A 16,102-nucleotide genomic window follows, 5' to 3' on the forward strand; every position below is an offset into this window, starting at 1 on the left:
GTTTCCCATACACTGCTCCCAAACAGTTGGGGAGATTACACATTTCCCAGAATTTTTCAGCAGTTTCCTGCCAGATTTCCGTGGTGGATATGGGGATAAATTCTTAATGCAGAAGGTCCCACAAAGCCCGGCAAGTGTCTGCAACAATCCCAGAAAGGGTGGAAAGGCCTATCCGGAACTGGAAATGGAGCAATGATAGGCTCTTTCAGTAGCCAGGAATCTGCCAAACAGAAAAAGAAAAAAAATATTATGAATAATAATATTTACGACAGGGGTTTTGAAAAAAAATGAAAAAAAATAAGGACATTCCAGAACAATAATAATTATCACAGATGTTTAGTTTTAAATAATACGCACCTTAGTGTCACCAGCAGATGTCCCTCAGCTGGAATCGCTCTACGGAACTGGGTGTCCTGCCTGCTGATGGCTCCTTGTACACGACCCAGCAAATCCCTGAAGCTCTCTTGAGACATCCTCGTGTAGTCAAAATATTTATCTGGGTTTTCACGGAGTTCACTGAATAAGGATTGGTAGGCTCCACGGCTCTCCCGGACTTCAAGAATGGGGTGTTGCCAAAAGCGCCGACGCCGTCTTCTCCATCTTTGTCTATTCCGTTCTTGCTCACAAGCAAAGGCAAGAAACAAGTTGATATCCAAACCAGATTGAAATAGAAACTCTCCATGCGAAGATCCATCTTGACGCAGGATACAGGAGCAAAATCTGATGATTTCAGCTCTACAAGGGTCTATAGAACGAAATCCCATGAGACACACCCATTGGGAGTGGCTTGTGTCCCAGAAAATCTCCTGGAAAATGTTTTCACTATTGGAAGCATACGCATAAAAAAATGCAAACGCATGCAAAAACGTATGCAAACGAATAACAAAGCAGCGTTTTTTTGATGTCTTGCGTAAGATGATGTGGCTAAAAAACGCTGCATTTTTTTGCATTTTCATACGTTTTTGCATGCGTTCATGGTTGAGGACAAAATGTTGCGGACTCAACCACAAATGTGACCCTAGCCTAAGACGTTATCCGATCTTGCTCGTGGGCTGATTGTTTATATCGTCTTTGAAAAATAGGTTTGAGCCACCGCAGTTGCATGTCTCGCAGCAGTTCGACAGCAGCAACACATGTGTTGTGGCTGCTGAATCTATTTTTCCTGCATGCCAAAACCCTTGTTTAGTACATGAGCAAGATCGGATGACGCCTTATCCAAGCATGCTCGCTCACCATTAGTTGTTGCGTCATGTGTGCCCTATCAGTTTTGGCATCACTGTCCCCCACCTTCGGGCAATCGAACAATAAAAGTAAATCAGCCAGCAGCCGCAGCCCTGGCTTTCTGATCTTGTTAAATACATTTGAAAGTGGGAACAGTGAAGCCAGTGCTAATTAGGCGCAGGGCTCATGTTATGTAACAACCTCACATGAACCCCGGAAAAGTGAGTGCAGACACCGCTGGAACAGCACCAGCATCGAAGGAGAGTATGAGTGTTTTTATTTTAATGAGGCAAAACATAAGGAATGACAAGGGGTTGCCCTAGTAATGGACAATTCCTTTAAGAAAATACAATTTTCGGTTAAAACATTTCCCACGTTAAGAACATGAAAAAGTCTTCTCCCCTCTGTGAATTCTTTTGTGATTAAGAAGACATGATTTCTTCACAAAACATTTACTACATTCAGAACATGAAAAAGGCTTCTCCCGGGTGTGAGTTCTCTGGTGACTAAGATTTGATTTTTTCACAAAACATTTCCCACATTATGAACATGAAAAAGGATTCTCCCCTGTGCGAGTTCTCTGGTGACAAAGAAGATTTGATTTTTTCACAAAACATTTCCCACATTGTAAACATGAAAAAGGTTTCTCCCCTGTGTGAGTTCTCTGATGGCTGTTAAGATGCGTTTTCTGGTTAAAACATTTCCCACATTCCGAACAAGAAAAAGGCTTCTCCCCTGTGTGAGTTCTCTGGTGTCTAAGAAGATTTGATGTATGCACAAAACATATCCCACATTCTGAACATGAGAATGGCTTCTCCCCAGTGTGTATTCTCTGGTGCTTAACCAAATCTGTTTTCTGGATAAAACATTTCCCACATTCTGAACAGGAAAAAGGCTTCTCTCCTGTGTGAATTCTCTGGTGTCTAAGAAGAATTGATTTATGGACAAAACATATTCCACATTCTGAACATGAGAAAGGCTTCTCCCCTGTGTGAGTTCTCTGGTGGCCATAAAGATGCTCTTCCTTTTTAAAACATTTCCCACATTCTGAACATGAGAAATGCCTCTCCCCTGTGTGAGTTCTCTGGTGGCCATATAGATGCTCTCTCTTTTGAAAACATTTCCCACATTCTGAACATGAAAATGGCTTCTCCCCTGTGTGATTGCTCTGATGACTAAGAAAAGATGATTTCTGGTTAAAACATTTCCCACACTTGAAACAAGAAAATCTATTCTCTTCTGTGGGAATTTTTTGATGTTTAAGAAAAGGATTTTCGAGGGAAAAACTATTTTCATATTCTAAAAGTGAAAATGGCTTCTTTGATTTAGGGGCAGATACTTTTTTAATGCTTATTTTGTGACTTTGATTTTCCTTTGTAGTTGGTAATAAATCAGAAGACAGGATCTCTTTCAAAAGATCAAATGATAGGTCTTTGCTGTGAAGGGATGATGATATATCTGGAGTAATGGCATTCTCTTCAATTATATCCAGTGGGATCTCAAGATCATCTGATTTAAACATTGAAGATGTCAGCTGTCCCTCTGATCTCCTGATATAGTCATCTGCTAAGGTTAAAAAAAAAATTATTATTTTTCAATAAAATATCCTTGAATTTGATTTTTTTAACATTTCTATTCAAATTGTTTGTAAAAATGGCAAGTTATGTAAAAATATTGAATTATTCACCAAGACAATGACAGTTCACAGTCTAATAGAAAATCTCATAGGATGAACCAGTAGAGTGCGGTGTTCAACTGTTTGTTCATTCTGCCACCTAAATATTGAATAAAAAGCTACCAAACAATGTTATGTAGGTGAAAATAATACCAATAAAAACTTCTCATCTCACAAAATACAGTCCCTTTTCAGGTCCATCATTTGTCAATGGAAACACAGAAATTTCCACATTACTGGCTGAAAGGTTCTTGAAACGCAACACAACGTCCATAATCCAATCCAGCATTATCCGCTCTCTCAAAGTCAAATCTCCCCCTTGTTTCTGAGCCTTGCAGTGTTCCCAAACCACATTTAGTATCCATGTATTTAGCATTACTATAGTGGGAAGAACCCACTTAATTTACGGTGTGTGTGTCTCCTGGAGCACAATCTGGGCACTATGTGTTGGGTAATAAAGTGGCAGATGTGCTTCAAGAAAAAATATTAGACATTTAAAGAGAACTTTCTATAATAGTGCAGTGCTGAGGTGTCTTAAATTTAGATCTCAGGATTTTGGAAGACGCAATGGAGACCTTTTTTAAAGTGAGGCAAGCTGATCTCACAACAAATCATACAAACTGAAAAACTGTAAACCAGTAGACATAAAATAAAAAAATATGATATATCCCTAACAACAACATATGTAAAAGGGGAGAATGCCAACACTAAACTGGACTTTCACTCATTGATGATGGACCATTGGAGCTACTATGTGTCCTGACCAGAAGAGTAGAGAAAGTATTAGCGCCTCCCCATGTCATGTGAGATTGTGCAGTAATCTGAATTCCTGAAGATTGAAAACAAAATAGAATTTATCACATGGAGTGACTCCATGAAACCAGGGCTTGAGCCATGCCAACACATCTCCTGCAGGTGTGAATAAATGTATATTAGAGCCATCAGCCACGCACAGTTTAAAGATATATCATGACACAGGAGTAATGTTTTTTACTGAGTTTAAAATGATCCTGTTTGAATTTAGTTGGTTTTAGAAGAAATTGAAAAGTCAGGATAAAGGGAAACTCTGTTGTTATTGTACAGAAATTCACACTTGGCCTCACTGAACATTTAACTTTGTCGATCATAAAAGTGAAGTTTGGTCAGAAGACTGGAGAAAAGCAAATGTTGTTCCTATCTTCAAAAAGGGGAAGATGGTGGACCCAGGCAACTATAGGCCGGTGAGTCTGACTTCTATACCAGGAAAGATCTTTGAACAAATTATTAAACAACATGTATGTCAGTACCTGGATAAGAATGAAGTGATTAAACAGAGTCAGCATGGGTTTGTAACTAATAAGTCATGTCAGACTAACTTAATTTCCTTCTATGACGGAATCACTGATTGGGTGGATCAAGGAAATGCTGTAGATATAGTATATCTTGACTTCAGCAAAGCATTTGACAAAGTCTCTCATACAATCCTTATTGAAAAAATGACTAAGTATGGAATGGACAAGGCAACTGTTAGGTGGATTCATAACTGGCTTAGTGATCGGACCCAAAGAGTGGTCGTAAATGGCTGCACATCCAGTTGGAAGAATGTCTCAAGTGGGATACCACAAGGCTCTCTCCTGGGCCCTGTATTGTTCAACATCTTTATCAACGATTTAGATGAAGGAATTGAGGGTAAACTGATTAAATTTGCTGATGACACAAAGCTAGGAGGGATAGCTAATACTAGAGAAGAGAGAGAGAGGATTCAAAAAGATATAAATAAACTGGAGAAGTGGGCAGCAACTAACAATGGTTTTTAACAGGGAGAAATGCAAAGTACTACATCTGGGCAATAAAAATGAAAAAAGCATATACAGAATGGGAGGAATAGGGCTAAGTGACAGCACATGTGAAAAAGACTTGGGTATACTAATAGATCATAGACTGAATATGAGTCAACAGTGTGATGCAGCAGCAAAAAAGGCAAATGCAATTCTAGGATGTATTAACAGAAGCATACAGTCTAGATCACGTGAAGTCATTATTTCCCTCTACTCCTCTTTGGTCAGACCTCATCTGGAATATTGTGTCCAGTTTTGGGCACCACATTTTAAAAAAGACATCAACAAACTGGAGCAAGTTCAGAAAAGAGCGACCAGAATGGTGACCGGTCTGCAAACCCTGTCTTATGAGGAAAGGTTGCAGGATTTGGGAATGTTTAGTTTGCAAAAGAGAAGACTGAGAGGAGACTTAATAGCTGTCTACAAATATCTAAAGGGCTGTCACATTGTAGAAGGATCAACTTTATTCTCATTTGCACAAGGAAAGACTAGAAGCAATGGGATGAAACTGAATGGGAGGAGACACATTAGATATTAGAAAAAACTTTTTGATAGTTAGCGTGATCAATGAGTGGAACAGGCTGCCACGAGAAGTGGTGAGTTCTCCTTCAATGGAAGTCTTCAAACAGAGGCTGGACAGACATCTGACTGGGATGATTTAGCGAATCCTGCTTTGAGCAGGGGGTTGGACCAGATGGCCCAGGAGGTCCCTTCCAACTCTACGATTCTATGACTGGACCTGGTCTTGTAGGGACCATATGAGACATTCAGCAGCACAGAAGGGAGAGAAGGTAGATTCACCCAATAAGATATCAGGGATCTAGAAAGCAAACAGCATCATTACCATACACTTTCTCTTAGAGGTCCATCTTAATATTTTTCTTCAATTAATTTTCTAACTTATCAGCATAGTCTACAAACGCTGTCATTTGGCTTTGTAGTTTACAGATCTGGGCAAGTAGCGTATCCTAATCACAGTGGGTAGGTGGATCCTCAAGTTTGTAAGTTCTACATTAAAAGGGATAGAGAATGCTTTTGTCTAAAGGCAAAATGGTGATCTCATGACTGTGATATGATCGGACTCACCACAGATAAAGCAGCCACATCTGGTGAAAGAGAAGAATCTGTGACTTCTCTGCATTTAGTGGATACTACTCACCTGGGTAGTCATATGTAGGAATCTCCTCTTTACACCGCTCATCATCCCTCACATAAATCTCTGTAGTATTAATATGGGTCAGATCTTCACCCTGAAACAAATATTGTAAAAGTCACAGACAGACGGAGAAGTCACATCTATGATCAGCTCTAATCCTGCCATCTCCACCGTTCTCATTAAACAAGTATAAAACATATAATACTGGTGGATAAAACAAGACTGAGCACAAGACCTTCACAGCCGTCTACACATCATAGGGGAGATCTCATGACACCTTCTCTCCATCTACCTGATGATCCTGAGGAACACTGGGATCTTCTTGTTTACAGTCCTGTGGAAGAAGAGGACGGGGACATCTCTCTGGTGTTGTCCTCTTACTGGATAGATCTGGAGGAAACACATACAGAGACTGAATTCATTCTTTACATACAGATAATTATAGGCCGTGTGTATTTAGTCCTGTCTATTACCTGGTGATGTGAGGGGCTGGGGAACCTCCATCATGACGTCCTTGTACAGATCTTTGTGTCCTTCTAAATACTCCCACTCCTCCATGGAGAAATAGACAGCAACATCCTGACACCTTATAGGAACCTGACACATACAATGATACCGTCATCCCCCCGATCCCTTCATAGCGTTACTGTATAATGTCTCAGCATTCCCAGCAGTGTCACCTCTCCAGTCAGCAGCTCAATCATCTTGTAGAGGAGTTTTAGGATCTTCTGGTCATTGATGTCTTCATGTATCAGGGGGTGAGGTGGAGGCCCCGTGATTGGGCTCAGGGGTCTTCCCCATCCCTCAGACACAGGGTCCTGACAGCGCTCACTATTGGTCTTCTTCACCACTGTGTAATCCTGGTTATGGAGAGACACATTAATAAATCTGACTACAGACATTTCCAGAGTCCTCACCTCTCCAGTTCTGTCCATCTGTTATTCCCATAGATAAGAATGATGTAATGTGACGTCATCAGAATCTCTCACCTCTCCAGTAAGCCGGAAGAGGATCTCTAGGGTGAGGTGTAATATCCTCTCCGACATCTTGTCTCTGTCCATATCTATCCTTGATGGCAGGATCTGATATTGTAGAGACCTGAATGAGAAGATGAGCCGATGTAACATTATAAAAATCTTGTGTAATAATACAATTACTGGAGATAATAAGGGAAACATCAGGAGAAAGCACGTGTAGATGTTCTATTCTCTAGTCTTGTATGGACTGGAACATAAGTGGAATTTCTGACTAAGACATCTCCTCCACGCTCCTAATCACTGGCTATGTTACTCTCTGCTACAGCAACTGATTAGCTGTAGGAATCCCAAGACTGAGCAGGAAATACAGAGACTGGCTGGGATCCAAGCAGCAATGGTATTTTTATCATTTTACAATATTTAGTTTTCTTCTTTACATCTACTAATAAAACCTATATATTTAGGCCACAGACAACAAGCAGTTTCTCCCTCGGAGTCGGCAGCTGAATACGTTCCTCATAGACTCATCTTCCATAACGCTAATTCTCGTCTCATTACCGACACTGGAATCGGCATTAGCAATACTGCAGGAGATATTCATTACACGGGACAGGAGAAATAACTACTTCATGGTGAGGACGACATCTTCATCTTCTACTACGGCTCTAGAAACATATTTGACTACATCAAAACATTCTTCATTGACTGCATCATTTTTTACCATTTTGCCTTAGGCTTCCATATGTTACATGAACCCCCCCCTTCCCAATAAAAAAAAACAGGTGTTCAAATGTTACAAAATAAAATTTGAGATGGCGGTATCTATGGGAACATTATACAGTATGTGGGAACCAAGAAAGGGGCACCGTACTACATCAAGAATGGTGATAAGTGAGAATTTATTATCTCGTGGTTTGGGTGGTAACATTTTTTGTGTGGTATCTTGTATAATTATAATGTCTATGGAGAATAGTGGTACTGGGGGAACTTTATACTGTGTGCAGGGGGGATGTTTCTTTGGTTCCCGTCGTTCATAGTTGGGTCGTTTCTATCTATCAGCAGAAAAGGAACAAAACCATTGTAATTCTTATATGGAGACAACACAAAACCCCCTAAATATAACATTTTATACCAACCCCACAATCTGTGACTCTTCAGGGTAAATCGCTCTCTCACCATTGGATTAGAGCTGATACTATGAGGCTAAAGTGACTAAACAGACTTTCTGTCCCCTCCATAAAGGGGCACTTTCCCGTGTTTGTCAGAACTGTCCGAGGATTATTAGAGGTGAGAGTTTCCCCCAATTAGAAGGGACACCTGTGGATATTGGGGTCTTTACTTGCTACAGTCTTGGTGGCATTTACTCGGCAAAATGCTGGAATCACTTTCTCCCAAAGGAATAAATCGCGTCTGTAACTTCAATGTCTTTCTATGAAGCTTCTTCTCTGAACTTTCTTCCTCTGTTTTCTGCCGTATTTTTATTTCTCTCGGGAATCAGGAATGTATTAATTCCTATAGAAACTGCGGAGAAAGAATCTTTTCTAATTCTGTGTTTCCTGGATTCTTCTTGTGGGAATTGGCTGCGATATCCCTGTGCAATAGATTTCTAGTATTAATGCGCCAGGAATGGGGAATCTACACGTGTGATTGGATCCATCTGAATATTCCATGTTTTGTTCCCATCTGTGTATTATCGTCTTGTGTCTTTTTCCTTCTCCCTAATATTATACTCTGTTCCGCACAGGGCGTCTTGCTAAAGCCAAGGAACGGTCTTGGCTCAAACAAGCAAATCCGGTTTCCAATGATGAAGAACCAACAACAAATGTATAAGTGTAAAGCATCCCAAGACTAAATGAAGTTCAAAGTGTATGGGGGGGAATTGGTGAGTTACAAGTACCAGTCTATCCGCATCTGCTGTCCATATAGACTTATTTTGTAAAGTGTGTATTGTTCTTGTAATGTTCTTGATCTTTGTTCTGCTGCTGTAATACTGTAATTTCCTCCGGGATCAATAAAGTTTATCTAATCTAATCTAATCTAATCTAACTGGCGGCTCTGGGGCTCAGAGTATGAAGAATTTTAAGAGTTTTGAAAAAAATCTACTTTTTAAATGAATCAAAACCTGGTGGAACAAAGCTTTCCTGGAAAATGATCTTCCCAAACAATAAATCCCGAGAGGATTGTGGATACGTGTGAGACCTTCTTCTCTTACTGAAGACCAGGAGTTCATCAATAACTGGGAAAGTATTTCCAATAACAGCTCAAAGAAATTTATGGAGCTTCACACTGAGTTTAATAGCAAGACCCTATTAAATATTGAACACCAACTGGATGAAAGTTTTGGCTCCCCTGGTCAAAATCATTGCTAATGTGAACAGCTAAGCAAGTCAAAGATGAAATGTTCTCTAAAAGGCCTATTGTACATATCCTTTGTATCTTAGGCAAAAAAAATATATATATACAGTGGGGGAAAAAAGTATTTATTTAGTCAGTCAGCAATAGTGCAAGTTCCACCACTTAAAAAGATGAGAGGCGTCTGTAATTTACATCATAGGTAGACCTCAACTATGGGAGACAAACTGAGAAAAAAAAATCCAGAAAATCACATTGTCTGTTTTTTTTTCATTTTATTTGCATATTATGGTGGAAAATAAGTATTTGGTCAGAAACAAGCAATCAAGATTTCTGGCTCTCACAGACCTGTAACTTCTTCTTTAAGAGTCTCCTCTTTCCTCCACTCATTACCTGTAGTAATGGCACCTGTTTAAACTTGTTATCAGTATAAAAAGACACCTGTGCACACCCTCAAACAGTCTGACTCCAAACTCCACTATGGTGAAGACCAAAGAGCTGTCAAAGGACACCAGAAACAAAATTGTAGCCCTGCACCAGGCTGGGAAGACTGAATCTGCAATAGCCAACCAGCTTGGAGTGAAGAAATCAACTGTGGGAGCAATAATTAGAAAATGGAAGACATACAAGACCACTGATAATCTCCCTCGATCTGGTGCTCCACGCAAAATCCCACCCCGTGGGGTCAGAATGATCACAAGAACGGTGAGCAAAAATCCCAGAACCACGCGGGGGGACCTAGTGAATGAACTGCAGAGAGCTGGGACCAATGTAACAAGGCCTACCATAAGTAACACACTACGCCACCATGGACTCAGATCCTGCAGTGCCAGACGTGTCCCACTGCTTAAGCCTGTACATGTCCGGGCCCGTCTGAAGTTTGCTAGAGAGCATTTGGATGATCCAGAGGAGTTTTGGGAGAATGTCCTATGGTCTGATGAAACCAAACTGGAACTGTTTGGTAGAAACACAACTTGTCGTGTTTGGAGGAAAAAGAATACTGAGTTGCATCCATCAAACACCATACCTACTGTAAAGCATGGTGGTGGAAACATCATGCTTTGGGGCTGTTTCTCTGCAAAGGGGCCAGGACGACTGATCCGGGTACATGAAAGAATGAATGGGGCCATGTATCGTGAGATTTTGAGTGCAAACCTCCTTCCATCAGCAAGGGCATTGAAGATGAAACGTGGCTGGGTCTTTCAACATGACAATGATCCAAAGCACACCACCAGGGCAACGAAGGAGTGGCTTCGTAAGAAGCATTTCAAGGTCCTGGAGTGGCCTAGCCAGTCTCCAGATCTCAACCCTATAGAAAACCTTTGGAGGGAGTTGAAAGTCCGTGTTGCCAAGCGAAAAGCCAAAAACATCACTGCTCTAGAGGAGATCTGCATGGAGGAATGGGCCAACATACCAACAACAGTGTGTGGCAACCTTGTGAAGACTTACAGAAAACGTTTGACCTCTGTCATTGCCAACAAAGGATATATCACAAAGTATTGAGATGAAATTTTGTTTCTGACCAAATACTTATTTTCCACCATAATATGCAAATAAAATGAAAAAAAAAAAACAGACAATGTGATTTTCTGGATTTTTTTTTCTGTTTGTCTCCCATAGTTGAGGTCTACCTATGATGTAAATTACAGACGCCTCTCATCTTTTTAAGTGGTGGAACTTGCACTATTGCTGACTGACTAAATACTTTTTTTCCCCACTGTATATATTGGCATTTTTTATATTTTAAAAATTACTAAAAAGAAAATGGAACAATGCCAAACTTTAGGCACCCTTGGAGCTTTGTGCGCTCAGATAAGTTAGATGAAGGTTTCAGACCTTAATTAGTCTGTTAGGGTTCTAGATTGTTCCCTATCATCATTAGGAAAGGCCTGGTGATGCCAATATACCAGCAGGGCCGGCGTTATGGGCAGGCAGACCAGGCAGCTGCCTAGGGCCCCCGCTCCTCCAGGGGCCCCCAGCCAGCGGCACATCACACAGCCACTATGGGGCCCCTGTGAGGCAGGAGGGCCCGCCTGCCCCCAGCGCCGACTCCCGCCGCCGCACTGAAGGAGGCAGTGATGGGGGAGAGAGCGGCAGCTGACGCTCCCTCTCCCATCATTCCCCGCTCTGCCTCTGACACAGCGGGGGCGCAATGACGTCATCGCGCTCTCACTGTGTGCAGGAGGAGACAGGAGCACGGAGCAGCCAGCAGCGCGGGCATGGGGAGAAGGTGAGGAGTGTTGTTTTTTTTTTTTGTTGTTTTTTTTTTTTTTTAAATCAGTGCGAGTACTAGACTGTGGGGCCACTTTGGGGGGACTATATACCATGCTGGGCTGTATTATACCATGCTGGGGGGGCTATATACCATGCTGGGCTGTATTATACCAGGCTGGGGGGGGCTATATACAATGCTGGGCTGTATTATACCGTGCTGGGGGCTATATACCATGCTGGGCTGTATTATACCATTCGGGGGGGGGCTATATACCATGCTGGGCTGTATTATACCGTGCTGGGCTGTATTATACCATTCTGGGGGGGGGCTATATACCATGCTGGGCTGTATTATACCGTGCTGGGCTGTATTATACCATTCTGGGGGGGGCTATATACCATGCTGGGCTGTATTACACCATTCTGGGGGGACTATATACCATGCTCGGCTGTATCATACCATGCTGGGGGGGGCTATATACCATGCTGGGCTGTATTACACCATTTATGGGGGGACTATATACCATGCTCGGCTGTATCATACCATGCTCGGCTGTGTTATACCATGCTGGGGGGGGCTATATACCATACTGGGCTGTATTATACCAGGCTGGGGGGGCTATATACAATGCTGGGCTATATTATACCATGCTGGGCTGTATTATACCATGCTGGGGGGCTATATACCATGCAGGGCTGTATTATACCATTCTGGGGGGGCTATATACCATGCAGGGCTGTATTATACTATGCTGGGGGGGCTATATACCATGCTGGGCGGTATTATACCGTCCTGGGCTGTATTATACCATTTTGGAGGGGCTATATACCATGCTGGGCTGTATTATACCATTCTGTGGGGGGATATATACCATGCTAGGCTGTATTATACCATGCTGGCCTGTATTACACCATTCTGGGGGGTGCTATATACCGTGCTGGGCTGTATCATACCGTGCTGGGGGGCTATATGCCATGCCGGGCTGTATTATACCGTGCTGGGCTGTATCATACCGTGCTGAGGGGCTATATACCATGCTGGGCTGTATTATACCATTTTGGGGGGGCTATATACCTTGCTGGGCTGTATTATACCATGCTGGGCTGTATAATACCATTCTGGGGGGGCTATATACCATGCTGGGCTGTATTATACCATTTTGGGGGGCTATATACCATGCAGGGCTGTATTATACCATACTGGGCTGTATTATTCCATTCTGGGGTGCTATATACCATGCTGGGCTGTATTATACCATTCTGGGGGGGGGGCTATATACCATGATGGGCTGTATTATACCATTCTGGGGGGGCTATATACCATGCTGGGCTGTATTATACCATTCTGGGGGGGCTATATACCACGCTGGGCTGTATTATACCATTCTGGAGGGGGGGCTATATACTATGCTGGCCTGTATTACACCATTCTGGGGGGGCTATATACAGTACCATGCTGGGCTGTATTATACCATACTGGGCTGCATTATTCCATTCTGGGGTGCTATATATCATGCTGGGCTGTATTATACCATGCTGGACTGTATTATACCATGCTGGCCTGTATTACACCATTCCGGGGAGGGGGCTATATATAGTACCATACTGGGCTGTATTATTCCATTCTGGGGTGCTATATACCATGCTGGGCTGTATTATACCATGCTGGGCTGTATTATACCATGCTGGGCTGTATTATACCATGCTGGGCTGTATTATACCATGCTGGGCTGTATTATACCATGCTGGGCTGTATTATACCATGCTGGGCTGTATTATACCATGCTGGGCGGGCTATATTATACAATGCTGGGCTGTATTATACAGTCCAGCATGGTATACAGCCTGTATACCATGGTGGGCTGTATACCATGGTGGGCTGGGCTGTATACTATGCGGTGTGTTATATACCATGTAGGGTACATTTTACACTATATTCTATAGGGGGAGGCTGTGTTAAATAATATGAAGGGCTACATTATATTCTATGGGGAGGTGGGCTGTATTATATTCTATGGGGGACGCTGTATTATAGTTATTATATGAGGAGGGCTACATTGTATTCTATGGAGGGGCTACATTATACTATATAAGGGGCTTCATTATATCCCATGAGGGGGTTGCCATATATTCTATGGAGGGGCTGCATTATACTATATGGGGGGTGGGACTGCATTATATACTATAGGGAGTTACATTATATTCTGTGGAGTGGCTGCATTATATTCTATGGGGGTTACATTATATTGTATGGCGGGGCTGCATTATACTCTGTGGGGTGGCTGCATTATACTATATGTGGGCTGCATTATGCTGTATCGAGGACTATGGGGAATACATTATATGAAGAACTATGGGGTGCATTATGCTATGGGAAGTGATTTGTACTACATGGGTGACTATGGCGGTGCATTATACTATATGGAGTGTATTATACGGAGGACTGAGCAGTGTATTTTAATATATGGAGGGCTATGAGGAGTGTAGTATACTATATGGAGGACTGAGCAGTGTATTTTAATATATGGAGAGCTATAAGGAGTGTATTATACTATATGGAGGACTTTGGGGCAGATTATATTATATGGAGGACTATGGGGTGTAAACTGTAGATGTCCTGCTGATAACATGATACTGTATGGTGATCTGTTAGGGTGGTTTCACATTAACGTTGCAGGCCGCTAAGCCCCCCGCTCTCTGCCGCACCTCCTTCGGTAGCTCCGCCTACGGGCGCATGACGCTTTAGCACTGGGGACGCACACGGCCGCCGCTAAGCCCCGCCACCTGCCGCGCCTCCTCTGGTAGCTCCGCCTATGTGCGCATTACGCTGCATGCGTCCTGCATCCCCTATCTTTAGCACTGGGGACGCAGGCTGTGCGCAGGTATGTGTTTGGCCGTGCATGCGTCCTTTTGACGGTGCGCCGAGCGCACCAAATTGCAACAGGTTGAGTTTGGCGCTGGTCGGCGCACCGTCAAAAGGACGCATGCGCCGCCAAACGCATATCTGCGCACGGCCTGCGTCCCCAGTGCTAAAGATAGGGGACGCAGGACGCATGCAGCGTCATGCGCCCGTAGGCGGAGCTACCGGAGGAGGCGCGGCAGGTGGCGGGGCTTAGCGGCGGCCGTGTGCAGGCCGATGCTGCGGCCTGAAACGCTAATGTGAAACCACCCTTAGGGTGTGTGCACACGTTGCGGATTAGTCTGCGGCTTTTTCTGCAGAGAATCCATATCTCTTGGCAGAAACTGCAGGGTAAAACACATGCATTTTTTCTGCGGATTCCTAGCATGTGTACAGCGGATTTGATGCAGGTTCTAGTGCGGTTTGGCAGTGTGAATGAGAGAGAGAGAGAGAGATTGATTTGTATGTCCCGGAACATACACTGCAGCTGCGGTCCCGCAAAAAAGACGTAACATGCTGCGGAAAATAAACCGCAGCAAATCGGCGCGGAATTTTCCGCAGCATGTGCACGGCGGATTTGGTTTTCCATAGGTTTACATTGTACTGTAAACTGCATGGAAACTGCGGCGTAACCGCAGCAAAAAACGCAACGTGTGCACACACCCTTAGTGATCGTTCTGTTCCCATCATTCTTTCTCAGATGGTGGAAAGCGGCCGGGAAACAAGCATTGAACAACTTCAATTTTGACGATCATTTAGCGGCCCGAACTCAGTGCATGTAAATACAATCGAAATGCTTCTGTGTGATGTGCAGTATGTTAGCATTTGGGGCCCCATTTTAAACTTTGCCTAGGGCCCCACTTTGCCTAAAACCGGCCCTGTATACCAGCTTAATAAAAACCCAGCTTCCTCTAACCTTGTACCAAAAAACAGCAGCCATGGGTTCTAAGCAGCTGTATAGCACTCTGAAAATGAAAATTGTGGAGGCCCACAAAGCAGGAGAAGGTTATAAGATAGCAAAGCATTTTCTTGAAGTTGCCCTTTCCTCAGTTTGAAATGTAATTAAGAAATAGCAGTTACCAGAAAGTCAAGATAAGGTCTGGAAGACCAAGCAATATATTTCTAATATTTATGTGCCAGTAATGGGGAATCTCCAGCACCTACCTCCACCGGCAGAGCCACACTCCACATAGAGAATAATGGAGCCTCCGGCACCGACCTCCACCCGCAGAGCCGCACTCCACATAGAGAATGGAGCCTCCAGCACCGACCTCCACCCGCAGAGCCGCACTCCACATATATGGCTGCTCTGTGCGCACAGGACCTGTGATGAGGTCACAGGAAGGGTGGAGTCAGGGGTCACATGATCAGGGTCTCAGTGTATACAGGACTCTGCTGTGCTGGTTGTCATGGTGCTGGATGAGGGGAAGTTTATGTGTGGGGTCAGGAGGGGTTTACAGGGTAGATGTAGCAGAGCCGTGTGTGTACGAGGTGTACGGAGCGGAACCGTGTGTACGAGGTGTACAGAGTGTAGCCATGTGTGTACAAGGTGTACAGAGTGGAGTCGCGTGTGTAAGGTGTACGGAGCGGAGCCGTGTGTGTACAAGGTGTACAGAGCGAAGCTGTGTGTGTACGAGGTGTACAAAGCAGAGCCATGTGTGTACAGGGTGTACAGTGTGGAGCCGTGTGTGTACGAGGTGTACAGTGTGGAGTCGTGTGTGTACGAGGTGTACAGTGTGGAGTCGTGTGTGTGCGGGGTGGAGCCGTGTGTGTGCAAGATGTTCGGAGCAG

General features: G+C 43.5%; 2 protein-coding genes and 1 long non-coding RNA gene across 10 annotated transcripts in view; 2 read left to right on the forward strand and 1 right to left on the reverse strand.

Annotated features, from left to right (window-relative positions):
- The window catches only part of LOC141047286 (uncharacterized), a 527,896-nt gene that overhangs the window by 84,126 nt on the left and 427,668 nt on the right, over window positions 1-16,102 (forward strand). The window lies entirely within an intron of this gene.
- On the reverse strand, window positions 1,482-15,626 carry LOC141047310 (uncharacterized). Of its 2 annotated transcripts, none has more exons than XM_073542370.1 (7): window positions 15,476-15,626; window positions 6,859-6,967; window positions 6,550-6,729; window positions 6,343-6,466; window positions 6,162-6,259; window positions 5,873-5,963; window positions 1,482-2,784 (listed from the first exon to the last, which is right to left on the reverse strand). In XM_073542370.1, the coding sequence occupies exons 1-7, from the start codon at window positions 15,607-15,609 to the stop codon at window positions 1,763-1,765; spliced, it is 1,758 nt and encodes a 585-aa protein (XP_073398471.1). In that variant the 5' UTR covers window positions 15,610-15,626; the 3' UTR covers window positions 1,482-1,762. The 2 variants fall into 2 exon arrangements, with proteins under 2 accessions (XP_073398471.1, XP_073398470.1); XM_073542369.1 differs by having other exon boundaries at window positions 1,482-2,787.
- LOC141047348 (uncharacterized) lies at window positions 6,880-8,846 on the forward strand. The gene is made up of 3 exons (XR_012219773.1): window positions 6,880-7,243; window positions 7,311-7,478; window positions 8,591-8,846. It is a non-coding gene; the product is annotated as an uncharacterized lncRNA (long non-coding RNA).

Source organism: Dendrobates tinctorius, unplaced genomic scaffold (assembly GCF_039654945.1).
Source record: "Dendrobates tinctorius isolate UK_male_01 unplaced genomic scaffold, ASM3965494v1 ptg000126l, whole genome shotgun sequence".
NCBI lineage: Eukaryota > Metazoa > Chordata > Amphibia > Anura > Dendrobatidae > Dendrobates > Dendrobates tinctorius.